Source organism: Pyrus communis, chromosome 17 (genome assembly GCF_041283825.1).
Source record: "Pyrus communis isolate YQ-2024b chromosome 17, ASM4128382v1, whole genome shotgun sequence".
NCBI classification, from domain to species: Eukaryota; Viridiplantae; Streptophyta; class Magnoliopsida; order Rosales; family Rosaceae; genus Pyrus; species Pyrus communis.
This window is the reverse complement of record NC_142581.1, coordinates 12,396,164-12,415,850: the sequence shown is the minus strand read 5'-3', so window position 1 is coordinate 12,415,850 and position 19,687 is coordinate 12,396,164. Positions and strand designations below refer to the sequence as shown.

The following is a 19,687-nucleotide window of genomic DNA, read 5'->3' as shown; positions in this document are numbered from 1 at the left end:
TGGTGAGATCCTCCTAACAAGACCCATCGGGCCGTTCAAATTTTATCCAATGACTAAAAACAGAAGACCTCTCTAAAAGTTATCAAACAAGAGCCCTTCTAAAAATTATAATAATTGTAGCCGTTAGATAAAATTTGAACTACCCGATGTACCTGATCAGGAGAATCCTCACCATTTGCTTAGGAGAAGATCCTGATCCTTATTTTAGGATGATGCTTTGGATATTTTTTTTCTTGGAAGTAGAAAGATATTAACCAGGGTATTTTTTGGAAAAAAGTTTGACTGTAGCAAAGCTACAGACAAACTCCCTCAACTTTATTCACTAACAAACACAAAAGTACAAACTAACCACATGCCCAAGGAACAAATATACAAAACCAGAACTCGGCCGGCCCAAACCAAAAAAAAAAAAAAAGAAAAAAAAAAAAAGAAAAGAAAAAAAATACAAACAGACAGAGGGCCAAAAAACACACAACAGCCACAACATCCGAGAAACTTCTACAGAACGCTCCTCCACTGCCAGAGAGCAAGGCCAGCCAACTGAAACATCCTTCGCCACCGAGCACCGCCGCCGCAGACATCACCGCCAAACCCGAACAGCACCCAGATTCCAGCCAAGAACAAGAGATAGTCGGCACCAGAGGGATTAGCCAATTACCACGAAGAAGCTCGGGGAAACCCATGAGCAACACTGTCAAAAACGACAGACTGCAAGGAGATCCTGGTGGTGTTGGAAACACCCGAGCCAGGGAAAACGTCCCCGCTCTACACACGAACTCAAGAGCATAGAGAAAAGTGGTTGAAGATCGGACTGAGGGAAAGAGGGGGGAGGGATACCGACGGGAAGAGAAGAACAGGGCAGGGCAGAGGTAAAATTTGGGAGGAACATCAGGAGAAGCGAAAAGAAAAGAAGAAGAAGAAAAGAGGAGAGAAGGCACGCCAGAGAAGGGGAAAAGAGGAGAGAACAGAAGGAGGGGAAAAGGGGCAACCGACCCCAGCAGAAGCTAGAGTCGGCGCCGGAGAGTGTGGTCAAGCGGGAAACCCTCACCAAAAGAGGGAAAGAATCTCTCACAGAAGGAGAGAACGCTCTCACAGAAGGAGAGGAGGAAGAGAGGAAAGAAAAGGTTTGAACAAAGTGGATTTAGGTTTGTGAAGTTTTTTTTTTTTTTTTTTGGGCTAAGATAAAGTGTAGATATTAACTAGGGTTTAGTCATTTTTGTTTTGTGATTTCGCTGAGTCATTTCTATACACGTGATTGACAAAAATGTATGAATCGCTACTTTCAGGAAAAGGACCTCAGCAATGTCGACAATACAGTTGGCTCTACGTACCCTTCTCTGGCAAAGCATGTACTAGTTTATTGGATCATCACAATAAAGTCATTTTTACTTCCTGTGACAGGGTCTCCATACACTCTGCAATACTAGAAGACTGTTAATGAACTAACCCGCTCATTCTTAATAGGCAAAGAAATTCAATCTACACTAAAACTGAAAACACGCGGAAACACTGTTCATAAGCACAGTGTTGTTCCGTTTTTCCCGCCCATTTAGTCTCTTCTATTTCATTTATGCCACTGACCCCTTTTGACATTTGTGATCGCACTCAGACTCACAACGGCTCTTTTCGTTTCTGCTCAGCTGCAATTAAATTTGCTCTCATCCCTAGAATCCAAAACTCCCTCTTACTCTTACGAGAGATTTTTCAGTGTAACCGATATATAGGATAATACACTATGTGTCACTATATAAATGATTAGATATATGTGATGAAAAATTAATAACTTAAAAATTTAAATATTTCCCATTATATATATAAAAATATGTGATGTACCATTCGTGTTCTGATCACAACGAAAAATTTCTCCCCTCGTACGTTGCTCCTCTCCATGCACGCCGCTTCCTTTTCATCTTGGCCTCTCCTGTAATCACGCCGCTTTCCCTGCTTCCGACATCGTCCTTTTTATTGGGTAAGCTTTGAAACCTTTCTAGAACTCATGCATGTTGTGTTGATTTCAAATTTTCGCTATCAAGATTCAATCACTCTCAATATTCCACAAAACAACATTTTCGGTTCACAATATGAGTAAATAATTTGATTACGTTTCTGATCAGAGTTGCATTTATATTCTGCATTTTCTTGAAGAATTTAGTGTCTAATTTGAAAAATATAGGAAGAATATTTGATTTCTTGCAGAATCCATCTACTAAAATATCTAGATTTCTTAATGGACTGAAGGAAAAAGATGGTAATTTGGCTTATCCATCCCTCCAAATTTTGATATTACTAGAAAATATGTCCGCACGTTAATCACGCCGCTTTCCCTGCTTCCGACATCGTCCTTTTTATTGGGTAAGCTTTGAAACCTTTCTAGAACTCATGCATGTGTTGATTTCAAATTTTCGCTATCAAGATTCAATCACTCTCAATATTCCACAAAAACAACATTTTCGGTTCACAATATGAGTAAATAATTTGATTACGTTTCTGATCAGAGTTGCATTTATATTCTGCATTTTCTTGAAGAATTTAGAGTCTAATTTGAAAAATATAGGAAGAATATTTGATTTCTTGCAGAATCCATCTACTAAAATATCTAGATTTCTTAATGGACTGAAGGAAAAAGATGGTAATTTGGCTTATCCATCCCTCCAAATTTTGATATTACTAGAAAATATGTCCGCACGTTGATGTGGGAATTGAATATATTAGTTGCGACATACATGAATAACTTCCACACAGACTAACTTAAAAGACGGTGTAGTACCTAAGAACCATTAACTTCGCTTGCTATATACGGATATGCATTTACTATAAGAAAGCATTCATTTGTAGATCGTATTGTGCTGTCAGTATTATACTTATAGTTTCAAGTGCTCAGCAGTAATATGGGGAAAAACACGGAAAAGGGAAAGCAGAAAAGTAGAAGACATAATATTTGAGCATCTGGTAGGAATAGTAAGTTTCTGAAAAAATTGCTAAACCATCTCACAAATTCAATCGTTAAACATTACATTGCGACCTAAGATAAAGATAAAGTATATCGTTCGTTCACAAATCAAAACAAAGTGCGATCAAAGGAAAATGTTTAAGATGATGAAAATAAAAAACTAGACTCGGCAACCATATTTTCTATCAGTAACCAAACGAATAATTTAGAATGATACAAACCCAATTCTAGCTCATCTGGTTGCTCTCATCCTCAGCTCTGTATTTCCAAGGTTGAGTAGCCATGTTTGCAAAAGTTGCCAAATAATCACCATCTAAAGATTGAGAATAACATTGTTCACATTGCATAAAATTTTATAGAAACGGGGACAAATTAACATATTTAAAGTAAGCACTAAGATGTAAACATATTCAAAGGCTGAGTGGCTGATTGGACTTGTTTCATTTTTCAAATCCAATGAAAATACAAAACGAAAAGGAATTAAAGAAAAGTTACCGTTTAAGTATTTCAAATTAGTGACTAATCAATTAGTCAGTCAATCTCAATGATCTATCAATACCATGGACATCATAAAGAAATTCAAGTAAACACTGTAAACTATCTAACTCCTCAACTCCATCACTCTTCCACCATTGTTTCTAATTTCCCTCTCCTTGGAGCTTTTTGATTACTAATTTATATACTGCAAAGTGAACTATCCATTTCAAATTAAATATACATGGGCAAAAAAGCAAAACCTAAACTCCCGCCACATAAATTAATCAATAATCAAACAAAGAAAAATTCTTGGAGACCAAAACAAATCCAATTGGATTTTCATGCGAGTGATTGTAATTGCCAAACAAAACACATATATTTAAGTGCCCAAAATTTAAGCTTTACATCATGATCTATTCTTGTAACAAAACAGTTTCTCAGCCGTTGGGTATTTTCTGTGGCTTTCAATAATAGTTGCACTTATATAGAAAAAAAGTAAAATAGTCAAACACAAATGAAAGAAAGACGGATCAAATTATTAAGAAATCTAAGTTAGAGTTGTTAAAATTCACTTTTATGTGTACGATTCAAACTTCAACACATTTATTCTAACATTTTACCAATCGTCAGACATTGCTAATTGCCAAGATAGCAAGATAATGAATTCCATGAACGAAAAAAAAATGACATGCAACTTCAACTTACCATGCCAAAGAAGCTCCGTAAGAGTAGTGGCTTCCTCCTTATTACATGTATCAAAAGCATTGCAACCGTAGATCCTGGAAATTATAAAAAAAACATCCAGTCAATAGACAACATAATAGTTGTGGGAAGGTGAGTATGCAACCAAGAATCTAAGATATACTTGATTTGTGATTCCATTATAATTTCACACAAAAAAAAAAAAAAAAGATCAAATTTTGATTGAAACATCAAACAAACAATCTCATATGTTACAGATTGGACCAACCAAATAAAGAATCTATTGATATGGTTTTCAACCTAACTATAAAGGAGTTTTATAACAGCGCAATCAACATCATTTGAACCCAACTAAAAAGAAACTAATTGTATGTTATAAATTCCATGGGTAATTTAATTTTGCAGATTAAAAAGAGTCGAAGAATATTGAAAATTACTAAACCCCATCACAACATCGCATCAGGAAAGAATCAAATCCAAATGTAAACGGTAGAAGAGTGACAATTGCATAAAGAATATGATCATAGGAAGCATAAATGGGATATTGAGGATCTCAAGTAAATTTGCAATAACACAAAACCCAACCAGCAACAATTCGTTCATGACATCTCAAAACACCAAATTTCGTCCCGAAAACAAGACATTTAATGCAGAAAGCTTAAAACGTTGCCTCCCAATACTAAGATCTGAGAGCGCGTTGCAATTCTTATCATTAAAAGCATGATATTAGGGAAAATGACAAGTCACCCATTTCAGTTACTGTAAAATAGTTTGTTATCTCTAAATGTAATTAGTTGTGCTAATGTTTGTGATTAGTTAGAACTGTTATAAGGTAGGTAGTTAAGGGGTATCTTTGTAAATAGCCAAAGGCTATATATATGTCTTCACAGTGTACAAAATAATTAATTCAGAAATACAATTGGAAAGCTTACAGAGGAAGTTTCCAGTTTCTATATGGTATCACGCCATTTCTGCTTCACAGCATCGATCCTTCCGCTCCCTCGACTCGATCGATCGATCGATTCTTGATCGATTTTTTCGTTCTTCTCCTCTGATTCTTCAGTTTCTCTTCTCCGATCTCTCTTGCATCCACATCGTTGCAAGCTATGGCGGCGCAATCATCTTCGCCACCACCTGAATCGTCTTCTCCGTCGGTTCAAAACCCTAATTTCTCTGGAAATCCAAGTCCTCTGAGTTCCTACACCTCCCTTACGATCCACAACATCGGCAGCATGGTGCCGATCAAGCTGAAATGATCGAACTATCTGCTATGGTGTGCGCTGTTTGGCCCAATTCTACGGCGCTACAAGCTTCTTGGAATCATTGATGGTACTGATGTATGTCCATCGCCATTCCTACCTGATCGTAGCATTAATCCTGCCTTTGAGGAATGGTACGAAAAAGATCAAAATCTCTTGATCTGGTTCAATTCCACACTTTCTGAGGAAATCATCCCCTTCACGGTTGGTGTTTCTTCGTCTCGCGAACTCTGGTTGAAGCTTGAACAGAGATTTGGTGGAATTTCAGAAGCTCATATTCATCAATTACGGTCGCGTCTCCAATCTGTTCAGAAAGGTTCTCGCTCCATCTCTGAGTATCTTCAAGAAATTAAGGAAATCTCAGACTCCTTGCAAGCTGCTGGTGCCTCCGTTTCTGATCGCGACCTAATTGCAGCCACACTTCATGGCTTGCCTGATGATTTTGAGTCCTTCATTGACTCAATCATGCTTCGATTGTCCTTTGCATCTCTTGATGAACTCCATGGTCTTCTTCTCACTAAAGAATTGTCCATGGCTCGACGCAAAAATATCAGTTCATCCTCTGCTGCTAAACCTTTTCAAGCCTTCTCGGTGCACTCTCAGCCCCCTCTGCTACCTACTCCTTCTGGTTTTGCTGCTCAGCACCAATCTTCATCCTGGCAACAATCAAAATCTGCAAATCGTGGCAAACAGAACAGAGGCCATTCCTTCTCTTACAGAGGCAATCGCAATTTCCAAATGGACCGTGGCAATTACTCCAACATTCGTGGAAATCGTAACTTTCAAGGCCCTCGTCATCCTCAAGGCTTTTCCCATTTCAAAGTTCCCTGTTAAATCTGTGGTTCTAACAGTCATGAGGCTCTTGATTGTTTTGATCGAATGAATCCTGACATCTGTGGTCGGATTCCTCCAGCTAAACTAGCTGCTATGTATGTCAATCAATCTGCCAAACCAGCTCAGCCTTGGTTGATTGACTCGGGTGCGACTTCTCACATTACTAATGATGTTGCCAACATTTCTTCTCCCACTCCCTATACTGGTGAAGATAAAGTGTATATTGGTGATGGTAAAGGTCTTTCTATTCATCATATTGGTTCATCTGCCTTGCATACTCCTCATACTTCCTTTAAGCTGTAGAATGTTTTACACGTTCCCTACATGAAACATAATCTCTTGTCTGCTTATCAGTTTCTCAAAGATAATAACTGTTCATTGACCCTTGACCCTTATGGATCCATTATCAAGGATCGTATTTCGGGGAAGATTCTTTTGCGGGGACCCGTTAGAGATGGATTCTACCCTCTTCAAGGTTCCAGCACTTCTTCACTTTCTTCTCCCTCAGCTCTGCTCAGTGTCAAGGCTCCTGTCAAAGTTTGGCACCGACGCTTGGGTCATCCATCCTCCTCCATTTTCAGAAGGGTAATTTCTACTAATAAACTGGCCTTACAAGGCAAGTCTACTATTGATTTCTTCTGCTCAGATTGTGCACTTGCCAAGAATCATAAGCTTCCTTTTGGAATTTCTTCTTCAACAACAACTCACAATCTTCAACTTCTGCACTGTGATCTGTGGGGTCCAGCGTCTGTTATCTCCAACAGTGGTTTCAAGTACTATTTGCTCATTGTTGATGACTTTAGCAAATATAGCTGGTTCTTTCCTTTGAAGTCCAAGTTAGATGTTTTTTCTACATTTGTTGTCTTCAAATCTTATGTAGAAAATTTACTTGGCAATAAAATCAAAGTTTTGCGCTCAGATTCAAGGGGTGAATTCACCAGTACCTCTTTTGCTTCCTTTCTCAGTACACATGGCATTTTTCACCAATTTAGCTGTCCACATACTCCTGAACAGAATAGTTGTGCTGAGAGAAAGCACAGGCATCTTGTTGAGACAACTTGTACTTTGCTAGTTGCTTCTCATGTTCCTCATGTATTTTGGGTTGAAGCCTTCTCCACTGCCATCTATCTTATTAATCGGCTTCCCATCTCTGGTATTTCCTCATCACCATGGGAATTGTTATTCAAGCAACCCCCAGATTACTCTAAACTTAAAGTGTTTGGTTGCCAATGCTTCCCTTGGCTCCAACCACATATTCACAGCAAATTAGATGCCAAGAGCAAAAGTTGCATCTTTCTTGGATATAGCCTTCAACACAAAGGTTATAGATGTCTTGATCCCCTCACCACTCGAATTTACATCTCCAGACATGTTGTCTTTGATGAAAGTTCTTATCCATTCTAATCACTGCAGCCTCCCTGTTTCTGTCCCAACCCATCATCACCAGCAAGCTCTTCCTCTTTGGATCTTTATTTTGAGAAATATATTCCCCATCTCTCTACTAGCCGTGCACCATCTTCTTCACCTGTTTCTACTTCTGCCTCTGATTCTCCCCATCCTTCTTATTCTCAACCCATTTCAGTCCCTGCTGCTTCCAGTTCTGACTTTGTTTCTGACTTCTCCACCTTACCCTTCAGTCAGTCCAATCCTCCTCCTCTTCCTCTTAATTCTCATCCAATGATCACAAGATCCAAGGCTGGCATTTATAAATCTACCCCTCATGTCGATGCAGCAACTAAGCATCCTCTTCCTGTTGACACTGATTATGTTCCCAGTACATACCTGCAAGCTTCTAAGCATGCTCATTGGCGAGCTGCAATGCAAGATGAGTATAATGCATTGATCTCTACTGGTACTTGGTCCATTGTCCCCTCTCATCCTTCCCAAAATGTAGTTGGATGTAAATGGGTGTTTCGAGTTAAGAAAAAGGCTGATGGCACCATTGACAGATTTAAGGCCCGTCTAGTGGCAAAGGGTTTTCATCAACAAGAAGGTATTGATTTCCAAGAGACCTTTAGTCCAGTTGCCAAGCCAGTTACCATTCGGATCTTACTCAGTCTTGCTGTCCAACATAACTGGTTTCTCAATCAATTGGATATAAGCAATGCCTTTCTTCATGGTGACCTAAAGGAGGATGTCTACATGCAACAACCTCCCGGGTTTGTTGATCCCAATTCTCCTACTTCAGTTTGTAAGTTAAAGAAATCCCTATATGGACTAAAACAAGCTCCTCGAGCTTTGTTTGATAAACTTTTTCAAGCTCTTCATTCTCTTGGGTTTCAACAATCTTCATCTGATGCCTCCTTGTTTGTTCTTCATGGTCCTCATTTTGTTATTGTTCTTGTGTATGTTGATGACATTCTAGTAACCGGTCCTCACTCCCAAATCTGTCACAAGTTTATCACCCAACTCAGCTCTCAGTTTCCAGTAAAGGATCTTGGTTCTTTACACTACTTCTTGGGCTTAGAAGTAGACAGATCCTCCCATGGCATTTTTGTTCATCAATCCAAGTACTTACTTGATCTTCTTAAGAAAACACACATGGAGGGTGCCAAACCGTGCTGCACACAACTTAGTTCCACAAAATTAGATAACAGTGGGCCTCTCTTGTCCAACCCCACTGAATATCATTCTATTGTTGGGGGATTACAATACCTTACTTGGACTAGACCGGATCTCGCTTTTGCTGTCAACCAGATCTGCCAATTCATGCATGCTCCCAGGGAACAACATCTTCAGGTAGCTAAACTTGTTCTCCGATTTCTTAAAGGTTCTCTTTCCCACGGTTTATGGTTCACAAAGGGTTCAACCCATCTTTCAGCATACTCTGATGCTGATTGGGCTGGCTGCACTTTTGATAGAAGATCTACCAGTGGCTATTGTGTGTTCTTAGGCTCCAATCTCATTAGCTGGAGTGCTAAGAAACAAAGTACTGTTGCATGGTCATCTACAGAGGCTGAATATCGCTCCTTAGCTCATACAGCTGCTGAACTTACTTGGGTTTGCAAAATCCTCAGAGATCTTCACTTCCCTATCCCTACACTGCCTACACTTTGGTGTGACAACATCTCAGCCATCTCCCTAGCATCTAATCCTGTTTTTCATGCTCGTACAAAGCATGTTGAGATTGACTACCACTATATTCGAGAATTGGTTCTAGCTAATCTTCTCAAAGTTCAGTATGTTTGCAGTGCAGACCAATTAGCTGATCTTCACACCAAGTCCTTATCCAAAAGTCGATTTCAGTTCCTGTGCTCCAAGCTTCCCATTGGAATCTGTTCTGATTCCCCTTCTAGCTTGAGGGGGTGTATTAGGGAAAATGACAAGTCACCCATTTCAGTTACTGTAAAATAGTTTGTTATCTCTAAATGTAATTAGCTGTGCTAATGTTTGTGATTAGTTAGAACTGTTATAAGGTAGGTAGTTAAGGGGTATCTTTGTAAATAGCCAAAGGCTATATATATGTCTTCACAGTGTACAAAATAATTAATTTAGAAATACAATTGGAAAGCTTGCAGAGGAAGTTTCCAGTTTCTATACATGAATGGTGAACTTAATAAAAGAATAAGAATCTGCAATGAACTCAATAAAAACACAATTTCTACAAACATTATTTGCATAAAAATTAACTGTATTGAGAAACTCACCATCCCACCTCTCACGATGATGTATGATGATAAAACCAATTGGTGGGCCAACTGAAATATATTCACAGGCCCATTAAACGCACGAACATCATACAGTGAATTGCACATAAAGTACAACATTATCAAGTATACCTCGATGTGGCATTGAATACGATCATTATAAAGTCTTCATCTCTAACACCAAGAGCACTCAACATCTTAGAATTCCTTATCTCCCAACCATTATATAGCTGCTGCTGCTGCTCAAGCAGCACCCGTGTCTGCTCATACGCACTGAAAAACATACCACGCATTCGTTATACATTTCTCTATTAACTACTCAACTAACTGAATTTAAAATTAGCTTCCAAACCAAAGAAGTTCTGAACTTTTAATTTTGCCATCACATTCAGTTCTTCATCTCTTACTCTAAATCCCAATTACAGAAAAATCTAAACATTACTTCAATTTAATATTGTTTTCCCCCAAAACAGCACAATGCCACAAAAAAAAGTTTATAAAGAAAAAAACAACAGATCATGAATTAAATTAAACTTCTCACCTCCACCTCCAGCAGAGCTTTCACATTCCCAACCTATCACAAAAAAATCAAATCAAATTCAAGTTAAAAAAAGGAGATCTTCAACTTCCAAATTAATTGAAAGAACTATAAAATCAATTAAGGGTTTCTGCTGAAGTGAAAAGTAAGGGTTTTAGTCTTGCGAGGATCGACGTTTAAGGAGAGGATCTGTTCGTCTCCGGAAAGTAATGATCGAAAGCTCCCTCTACTGTCATTTTTTTCCTAAACTCCGTGCATTAATCGGAAACTAAAGAAAACCAAGAACTTGATTAATTGAGTGATTAAGAAAACATGGACTTGGTTAACTTGACATATGAAAGCTGAATTCATTGACAGATGCTTCACATACATCACGCATCCACTGTCTATTTCCAGAAAAAGGATACATTATCTGGATAACAGCACCTGGTAATGAATTGATACTCAAAAATCCCACAAAACCATCCACAAATACATATTTCACTATAAAGCATGGAAAGAGAAAGATTAAGGCTCAAGGGTACCTGTTGGGTGAAGTGCAGCAAATTCGAATGATGGCGCTAGGTAAGAGGACCTTGTTTCGGAAAGGAAGGATGCTGAGGCTAGTGGGAAGCTCCACCGATTCTGCCATATTTGCAACTTGTAGTGAGAGGAAAAAAGAAGAAACAGAAAGGAGAGTCGGAGGAGGAGCTAGAGAACACAGGCATTACCATATAAGTGCCCTAAACCAAAAACAAAAAAACTTAACACAGAATCATGGATGTCGTTGGAGACCATTTTAAATGAAACAAATAAATATTGGGAAGCACTGATTGTCAAACTAACCTGACGAACTTCTCTTGCTGAAAATTCATGACTACAACTTATTTTCTAGAATCTCCAAACGGAAAGTTAACCTCTGAACGTTTGGATAACCCGAAGAACTTCCTCATGCACCACCATGTTCCCAAAAGCAGTCCCCTGACAATGATTCAAAGTGAAATGAATTACTCGGCTACGTGTTCATAAAAGGGGAAACTTTTTCTGAAGTCCAAGAGCAATATCAAAGTCCAATTTGCCCCAATTCAAGAAGCAGAAATCGCACTAATACTAAATATCCATACAAAAATATCTTCATTTGAGCAATATCCCCCTAAATTTAGCATCCACTGTTTTCATACATTCATAAATTCATTGCTAACAACAAAATGTAATAAATAAATAAAATATAAAATAAGGTCAAAAATGGACCAACGGGACCCCTTGGATTCAAATTTTTGAACCAACAATCAAATAATTTCAACAAAAACGTGATATTTTGGATTTTCAATTTCACATCCTTTCAAGAAAAGATCAAAAAACTAAATTGTTAACATTCCCAAAAACTGAAAATCCAATCTTTGGGGGAAATCCATGAGAGCACGCAGTTGCATCAGTCAAAATATATTCCTTACGTCAACTAATTGGATTAACCAACAGAGCTCATTTTTATGATAATTAGTTAATTACATATCTAGAGCTATCAGTTATAGGCTACAGCAAATCTTTTATCTCCCACCTTAAATATTACTCCCTTAATTAGTGCTTCTTTTCAGACCACAACATTGAATACGATTAATTAGGTGCTACATCGGTGGTGATTTGTGAGGACCACTATACTAATTAAATCGTACAATACAATTTCAAGATCTGATGGCAACAACTCGAAATCATAGCAAGACGATCAATCGACGCAAGAAAGAGACCTTAAGAGCGGGGTTCATTTTGTCCTTGAATATGAATCCGCATCATGTACCCAACTAAGTTATAAATCCCCATAAATCCATTTCTGGAAAGTACTAAACTACCCAAAAAAGAAAAAAAAATTTATACACACATATAGGCCCTTTAAGGGAAGAGACTTTAATGAAATTCTGTGGTTGAGATTAAATCATAGACCACAGAATCTCAACCACACATATATATATATATATATATATATATATATATATATATCAGTTGGAATACGAGGGATTGGAAGAGGAAGTCTAAATATACCAGTAATGGCGAGTGGTGAGGATGAGCTTGATACTGACGCCATGTTCTTGGGCTGCTTTCAGAACCTTCTCAGGTTCAACTGGATCCACAACCGCTGCTTTTTTGGTACTCTAGTCAATAATTCTAAACACCAATAACAATTGAATTTAGAACTGATCAATATTTAAGCATAATTAATTAATAAAACCCTAATTAGGATAACCAGAAATTGAGATGAAAAGGGTGGATACAACCTTTCTTCTTTTAAAAACATGCTATAAATTTGTTCCACAGTTAGAAATACAGGAAATTAGAGAATTTTAATCAAGTGTTCGCAAGCGTATAACATTACCTGCATCCCATTCATGAAACCAAGGCTTATACACCCAAACTAAAAGGCAAAGCCCTTGAACGCATCTCCTGGGGCTAAAACCAACAGAAAAAAGTTAATGCCTGATTATTCGCATTTATTTATATATATCATATACCAGCACGTTAAACTCATTACTAAATCGCCTATCTGGGAGAGAGAATCTAGCATTGACATCATAAGATTGCTATATAACAGTGAAAATATGCCTACATCCCCACCATTGAGTGCAACAAAATCCATGGTCTTGGGTGTGAACTTACCCTTCGCTAGTGTAGTGGGCGTTCTTGAGAAGTCGGAGCCTTTGGAATAGTTTGGGAGCTTCTCTGGGAGGCTGAAGCTTCAGCTGTCCAGGAAGCATGCTTGCAACGGGTGTGTCAGAACCTCCTACATTAAATCGGTCGCAGGAAAACATTGCCAAGAAATGAAAATCAAATGAAATGGGCAACTCAGATGTTAAAAGAGAACACAATTATCTAAGATTCCCAAACTCCTTCAAACACATAAATTTTCTAGACTGAATATTTGAAATAAAAATCATCAAACCCTAAAATTTCCAACAATCTCAAAAATTCTAAAACGCATTAAAAACCTCTACTTGAAATAGTAACCCAAAGCAATATAATTGCATAGATTGTTAAAAGTGAAGGAAAACTGATCAGGAACAAACCCTACACAAAAACACATATGCAAATAAGTAGATACGACACACACACACACATATATGCACCTGCGGTTGGAGGAGATGGAAGGGGGTGAGTATCCCCTGTGAAAAATATGAAACCTTGTGAAAAGAGCGCATGTGGGAAAGAACGATATCAGCATAGAATGCATAGAAACTACAGCAGTAATAGCATTCAAAAAGGTTTTTGTTCTATACGACACAACAAAAGAAATAACAGTGAGCCATAAAAAGTAAAAATAAAAAATTGGGGATTGTAAATTGTAATCTAATCACCCAATAAAAAATTAAAAAATAAAAAAAAAAAGAAATTAAGCACAACAATATCAAAATTAAAAGGAAGGAATAATATGAAACCTTTTGCATAGAACGCTCGTGAGAATGAATCACACAAGAATCTAGGGTGGACAAATCACAAAAGTGACAACTAAAGGGCACCTAACGGACACCCCCATCTCTCTCTCTGCAATGGACACCCCTATCTCTATCTCTCTGCAATTGCAGAAATCCCTCGGGTTTCGGGAAGCAAATGGAAAACGAAGTGCTTTTCCATCCCCTACCCATACCCATACCTCCCTTACCCGTTGCCCTTACCCTCGCAGAAAATCCTCCCATCTCTCTCTCTCACCCTTGTCCCATCTCTCTGTCTGCAAATCGCTGAAAAGAAACCCTAAACAAATCCATGAAACCCCTCGCCTAAATCCTCCCACATCTCTCTCAGAAACCCCTTATCTATCTCTTTGCAAACCATAAACCAAATCTCCTAAATCCTATCTTGGACATCCCACAAACAGCCAAGAAGCCAAAGATATTAAAGCAATCTCTACATAATACTTTGGAACAATGAAGCAAACGGGTACTTACTTGTTCCTTGTCCAAAACCGTTGGTGCCGCCGTACATTGTTATCAATTGTGGGTTTATCAAATCCTTCATGGCTTAGATTGCATGAAGAATTAGAAACAAAAAGATGAATATATGCTGTAAATCATCATATAAATGTAACTGCATTTAAAAAAAGAAGGGAATGAAAAAATAGAATTCTATTTCATCAGTATGTAACTGCATGAAAAGTATGTAACTGCATGAAAAGTTACTTTGAATGCAGACTCAATCAATTTCCCCAAAGTCATTGTTAACTGAAAATCAATACCAAACCCATAAATAACACCATTGAATTTGGCAAAACCCAAAAACAAAATACAAAAATTTACTCATATAATCACAGAAAAACATGAAATTTGAGCACCCATTTGGCCAAGTTAAAGGATAAAGGCACTCACATCATCGAAGTACTGTTTGAGAAGACCTAATACTGGTTCTTCCTTTTTCATGCTCTTCCTCAGAACTGCCATAAAAAAATCGGAGAAGCATACAAATTCAGAAAAGGAAAGGTCCAAAACTGCCACAAAAAAATCCAAAAAGCATACAAATTTATTAGAAAGAAAGTTCAAATTACAAAAACCAACTGATGTGAGTGAATAGTGAGAGGTTGTGTTAGGCACCTGAAACACGTTTTGGTTTCAATTGAGAGGGCCAGAGCCTTATATGCGAGGAAGATTTTATTGAGAAGCAATGGAGAAGTTGGGGCATAACAAATTAGCATGTTCTTGTATAATTCTGAAAGCAGTAATTCTTTATAGGGTTGGATGGAATCTCAGATTTTCTTATCCATTCAGCATGTTTTTGTGAATCTGTGATATGGGGTCCTTGGCCAAGAGTTGCTTTCCTCTGCTGGCTAGACGCGTCAACTATGCTAACCTCCATATATATGTTTATGTGGGTAAATTCTTGGATGTAACCGGAGTACATATATATGTTTGTATTCGATTGTACGGCAGAATTTCTTGTCCACCATGTGAGATACTTGCACCGACTCACTGGCTCATTTTGGGGTGTTTTGATTTTGGGATCAATTACCATTGAAATTTATCGTCTTCCACGTAAACCCTAAACACACTTAAACCTTGTATTTCCATTTTTCACGTATAAGGGCGTTTCAAATCCAGTATTTTCGAACACACTTTTTATTTTGCATTGAAAGAAGGGTATCAAGAAGTTGCGCCTGTCTAAATCAGAAACTGAGCTTTGTAATTAAGCATGTAATTGTAGTGCTTGTTATATACAGTTTCGACCCGATTCATGGCAACGAACAATTTAAACCCATCTGGGCATTTACACATGAATTTACAGCACGAAAATGTTGACATGCGATCGTGTATCTGGGTTGCGAAGATAAAATGACAGGCTCTATATGCAGCTGTACAAATGTACTCTTATCTTACGAACATTAGATCATCCGTGCTCTGCATGATCAGGTATTCTTCTCTAGAGCGGATAGCGCCGGTGTCAGATAGTTATTGGCTTTGTCAGGCTAATGCGCCACCTGGAGAGAGAATTCGGAGAATCAAGGTGGTTACAAGTGTATATTTGTGATACATATTTGTTTTTGATATACACAATCTGTTGAGAATGAGTCCCACATTGATGGAATGAGGGATTTGCACAGGCTTATAAGAGGTTGGGTTACTCCCCATATTGCCAATTGGTTTTATGGGTGAACCCCAACTTTCTTCAGAATCTAATGAATTCACTTTACTTGGTCCTTACCAGCTCGTAAAGTTCCTTTCCTTGATCGGCAATGTATTCATAACATACCTGGAAAATTTCAATATCTGCTTAGCATTATGTCAGTTGAGAGTAATATGGTAACAGCAAAAAGATTTCACCCACATCAAAGCTTTTGTTCCTTGTAGTCGAATCATGCAATGCCTTCACGCAGATATCAGCCACATCAGCACAGCTGATCCCCTGATTCACAGATGCGAGTTTAAGTTAGATGTTCAATGATGTCACATAGAAACCAAAAGATAAATCCCTGCTTTGGTCTAGTGAAAAGGGATTGACATGATTTCAATTGGTAGTTGTAGCAAAACTTTTTATAAGACGATCATTCTAACCTGAGAAATCCTGTTTCCTAGTTCAAATACGAGCGCATTGTCCACCTGGTTCTTCCTGTATAAACCAAACCGAATCTCATCAGATGGAGGGAAAACCAAATCCCCACTTAAGTACAAAGTCGTTAATTTTAGAGTAAGCACTCCACCTTCAGGGGACCAGGACGAACGATTGTGTATCAAAGCCCTGATTTTCGCAATGACTCTTCCCCAACCTCGAGAAATTTCAACAGTAAAAGAATTAGCCAAGTTACAAATGAAAAAAGGGAAACTGTTCGCAGAGTGACAGAGAGAAAGAGAGCTAACCCTCTTGGCTTTAAGAACCTGCTCCCTTCTATTAGGTTATACTCCTGATCCCGTACATGAAACTAATATGAAGTCCGTTTCTTGCCCAGTCTGCAGAAGGTTCCATTATCACATTCATTTAAGACAAAATACTATGCAATCCTAGTCTCTGTATAAAACTCATACACATACACATGATCGTTACTCTACATATGTCAACACTAACTAAACCATCCATTCCATCTCACTAACCACACTTAATTGATAGTTACATAGCTTGTCGATGCGAAAATCCAGAGCACGTCAGTATTATTTTTAAGCAAGCAAATGATGTAAAAGGATTTATACAAACAGTTATTTAACTTCAAGGTCAAAATGGTAGTTGTTAATAAAATGATTCACTTCAAAAATTTCTTCTGACTGTCAGAAAATGGGTTCATTGGAAGAATGATCAGCTTTGAAAGGGTTTGACTTTTGGTTTATAACTCATTGATCAAAACATTGGCTCTCATAGTAGAAATGTGAAAACGGGACACCACTAGCAAGAATCACAAGCATACTCAAGAGACTATGAGTTCTATGTAGATATTCACTCTGCTAGGGTTAAAGCCTGAAAGCATTGAGCAAATTTTTCAGCATTGAGATTTTCAAGTGAAAGCTGCATACATTTTTGGAAAAGACATGTATGCGAGTCTACCTGGTTGTCAAGAGTGAATAATAGAAATTCTTGGTAACTCAACAACATAACCTAAAATAACTAGAAATATAGAACATAACTGATATAACAATCAGTACAACTCAAATTAAAGACTTACTGGCAAAGCTTTTATGTATTCTAGTATAAGTGTACAGCTTCTTGGGTCTTGCTGCTTCACTCCTGTGCGGACTTCAACTGCTTTCTGTGCGAAGAAATAATAAGTAGATTCAGCAAAGATGCAAAGAAATGTATTTCATCAAAATAACAGAAAAATAATAATTTATATTGTTTTTGGATTTGAAGAAAACATATGAAAGAGATTCACCAACTTATCTCACACACACAGAAAGCAGAAAATGTACAAACCTGTCTTCTGGGCTCAAAACGTATGGTTAATGTATGTACAAGGAATGGGTCTAGTGGTGGATCATCTGGTTTCACTGGGCGGAATGATGAAAACGGTACTCTGACCTGCCAATTACAGAGTAATAGAATTAGGGACAGCAAATATTGCAACCATTCCATAAAAGAATCACAGAGGAGAAAAGAGATCCTTACCCTACAAAATCCTGCTTTTGTGTTGAATCTAGAAAAATATAATTTACTTTGAGATGTATCCGCTGAAGGACCAGCTTCAAGAATTAATATGTAAGATCTTCCATTCCCACCAACAGAAAGAACTAGACCTTCATACCTGTACATTGAAAATATAGATTACAAAAATTGATAAGCCTTCGCAGTTTAGGCGATGGATGTTCCGATAAAAAAAATCTATCATAGCCAGGTCTTAAAAAGCTCCATTTGAGAATGCAAATGTGGCATACCTGTCGAGGGTCTGACCCAAGGGAAGTGAAAGCTTTTTTGACAGTTCAACATACCCTCCTCTGGTGAAAACATATCCTACAATGCAGCAAGAAATAGAGTAAAAGGAACAATAATTGGTTTCCATTTAGAATCTCAAAACCCCACTTTAGTCTTTCTCTTACCGGAGAAAACAGCATCGCCAGTGAAAGTGAATTCGAACTTGGCATCCATTCGTCCATCATACTTAGAAGCAACCACATCCTGAAAGTAAGTCCCCTGACGAACTTCCCATCCATCCACTGACTCCGGAGTCTTGAACTTTACAATAGTAAGTTTGCTCTTGCTGCTCTTTCCTGCTCGTAATTGCGCCATTTTGTTGTTATAGTCCTGCAATGGAAACAGTCAAAAGCTTCACTCGGAGGGCAAAATTTAAATCCAACATTGAACCAGCCCATGGACTTATAGACATCGAAACCGAAACAGATTACTAAATGTCAAAAGGAGCATTTGAAGGATATGGCAACAAGGATCACACCTGAAATGCATTAGTAAGATTGTAGACCCCTCTTTGATCAACCCTGTAGAGATCTCCGCTGACAGTAGAGCGTGCAGTAGCACAATAGATAATCTTGTTACAGCCCTGTACCGCAGCGTAAAGGGTAGCAGGATCACCCACATCCCCAGTTACAATCTCCACCGATCTTGGCAACAACTCCACCACTTCCTGATCAGCATTCCTCACCAGTGCCTAATTCACCATCACACAACACATTCCACACAAAATAAAACCCAAATCGCTTGTAGCTCAGCTGGTAAGAGCGTTAAACCCTTTAACCGAAGTTCCGAGTTTGATTCCCCTTCCCCAATATAACTATCAAAACATAACAAAACCCGAAAACTCCAAAACCAAATAAACAAACCCTAAAAGGTCGAGAATTTCAAAAAATTGGATACAAATGAACACCTTTACAGTGTAGCCTCTGACCATGAGCTTGCGGACGACTATCCGGCCGATAATCGAGGTGGCGCCGACGACCAAGACAGTGGTGTTCTGGTCGCCGGGACGAACTTGCACACGGTGAAGAGAAAGTTACTACAGTAAATTGTAGTGATAATAACCACAAGTCAAATGTTAGTTAGGTTGTTACTCAGTTTGTTAGGAAAGTTACCTTTGTATAGTTTTTACTTTTACCTCTTTTACTTTTATAAAGTGCAAGTATAAATACTCTCATGTAACTTATTATTATTCAATCAATGAAATATCAGCATTCTCAATATAGTACCCATCGCCTAAGTCCACCGACCTTCGATCCTGTTTTCCTAAAAAGTACTTTCCAGCTTTCTCACCAACCAAACAGTACACCTTCCGCTTTAATATTGTTCATCCATGGCAACAAATTCGTCGAATTCTTCCTCTCCAACGACTGCAAACCCTGCTCCTTCGCTGGTGTTTGTGAATCCCTCTTCTCAGCTGCATAATAATACATCTTCT

At 38.2% G+C, this 19,687-nt stretch overlaps 1 protein-coding gene, 1 long non-coding RNA gene and 1 pseudogene across 7 annotated transcripts; 1 reads left to right on the top strand and 2 right to left on the bottom strand.

Moving 5' to 3' along the window:
* Positions 1-309: 309 nt before the first annotated feature.
* Positions 310-1,391, top strand: LOC148689482 (uncharacterized). Its single transcript, XR_015958370.1, has 2 exons — positions 310-1,145; positions 1,287-1,391. It is a non-coding gene; the product is annotated as an uncharacterized LOC148689482 (long non-coding RNA).
* A 1,518-nt stretch (positions 1,392-2,909) lies between these two features.
* On the bottom strand, positions 2,910-15,065 carry LOC137708531 (uncharacterized). 5 transcript variants are annotated; one of them, XM_088689741.1, is made up of 14 exons: positions 14,958-15,065; positions 14,736-14,800; positions 14,319-14,382; positions 13,503-13,556; positions 13,036-13,159; positions 12,755-12,828; positions 12,424-12,546; positions 11,233-11,367; positions 10,932-11,046; positions 10,411-10,443; positions 10,002-10,142; positions 9,870-9,920; positions 4,133-4,206; positions 2,910-3,263 (listed from the first exon to the last, which is right to left on the bottom strand). In XM_088689741.1, exons 1-7 carry the CDS (start codon positions 15,043-15,045, stop codon positions 12,482-12,484), a joined length of 534 nt encoding a protein of 177 aa, XP_088545867.1. In that variant the 5' UTR covers positions 15,046-15,065; the 3' UTR covers positions 2,910-3,263; positions 4,133-4,206; positions 9,870-9,920; positions 10,002-10,142; positions 10,411-10,443; positions 10,932-11,046; positions 11,233-11,367; positions 12,424-12,481. The 5 variants fall into 5 exon arrangements, with proteins under 5 accessions (XP_088545867.1, XP_088545868.1, XP_088545869.1 ...); XM_088689742.1 differs by having other exon boundaries at positions 10,932-11,031; XM_088689743.1 differs by having other exon boundaries at positions 12,755-12,822.
* A 457-nt stretch (positions 15,066-15,522) lies between these two features.
* LOC137709446 (protein HIGH CHLOROPHYLL FLUORESCENCE PHENOTYPE 173, chloroplastic-like) lies at positions 15,523-19,285 on the bottom strand (annotated as a pseudogene). Its single transcript, XR_015958131.1, has 13 exons — positions 19,160-19,285; positions 18,731-18,943; positions 18,378-18,582; positions 18,216-18,291; positions 17,950-18,085; positions 17,758-17,862; positions 17,510-17,593; positions 16,716-16,805; positions 16,559-16,624; positions 16,413-16,467; positions 16,186-16,263; positions 16,063-16,110; positions 15,523-15,838 (listed from the first exon to the last, which is right to left on the bottom strand). The product of XR_015958131.1 is annotated as a protein HIGH CHLOROPHYLL FLUORESCENCE PHENOTYPE 173, chloroplastic-like (transcript).
* Positions 19,286-19,687: the final 402 nt, after the last annotated feature.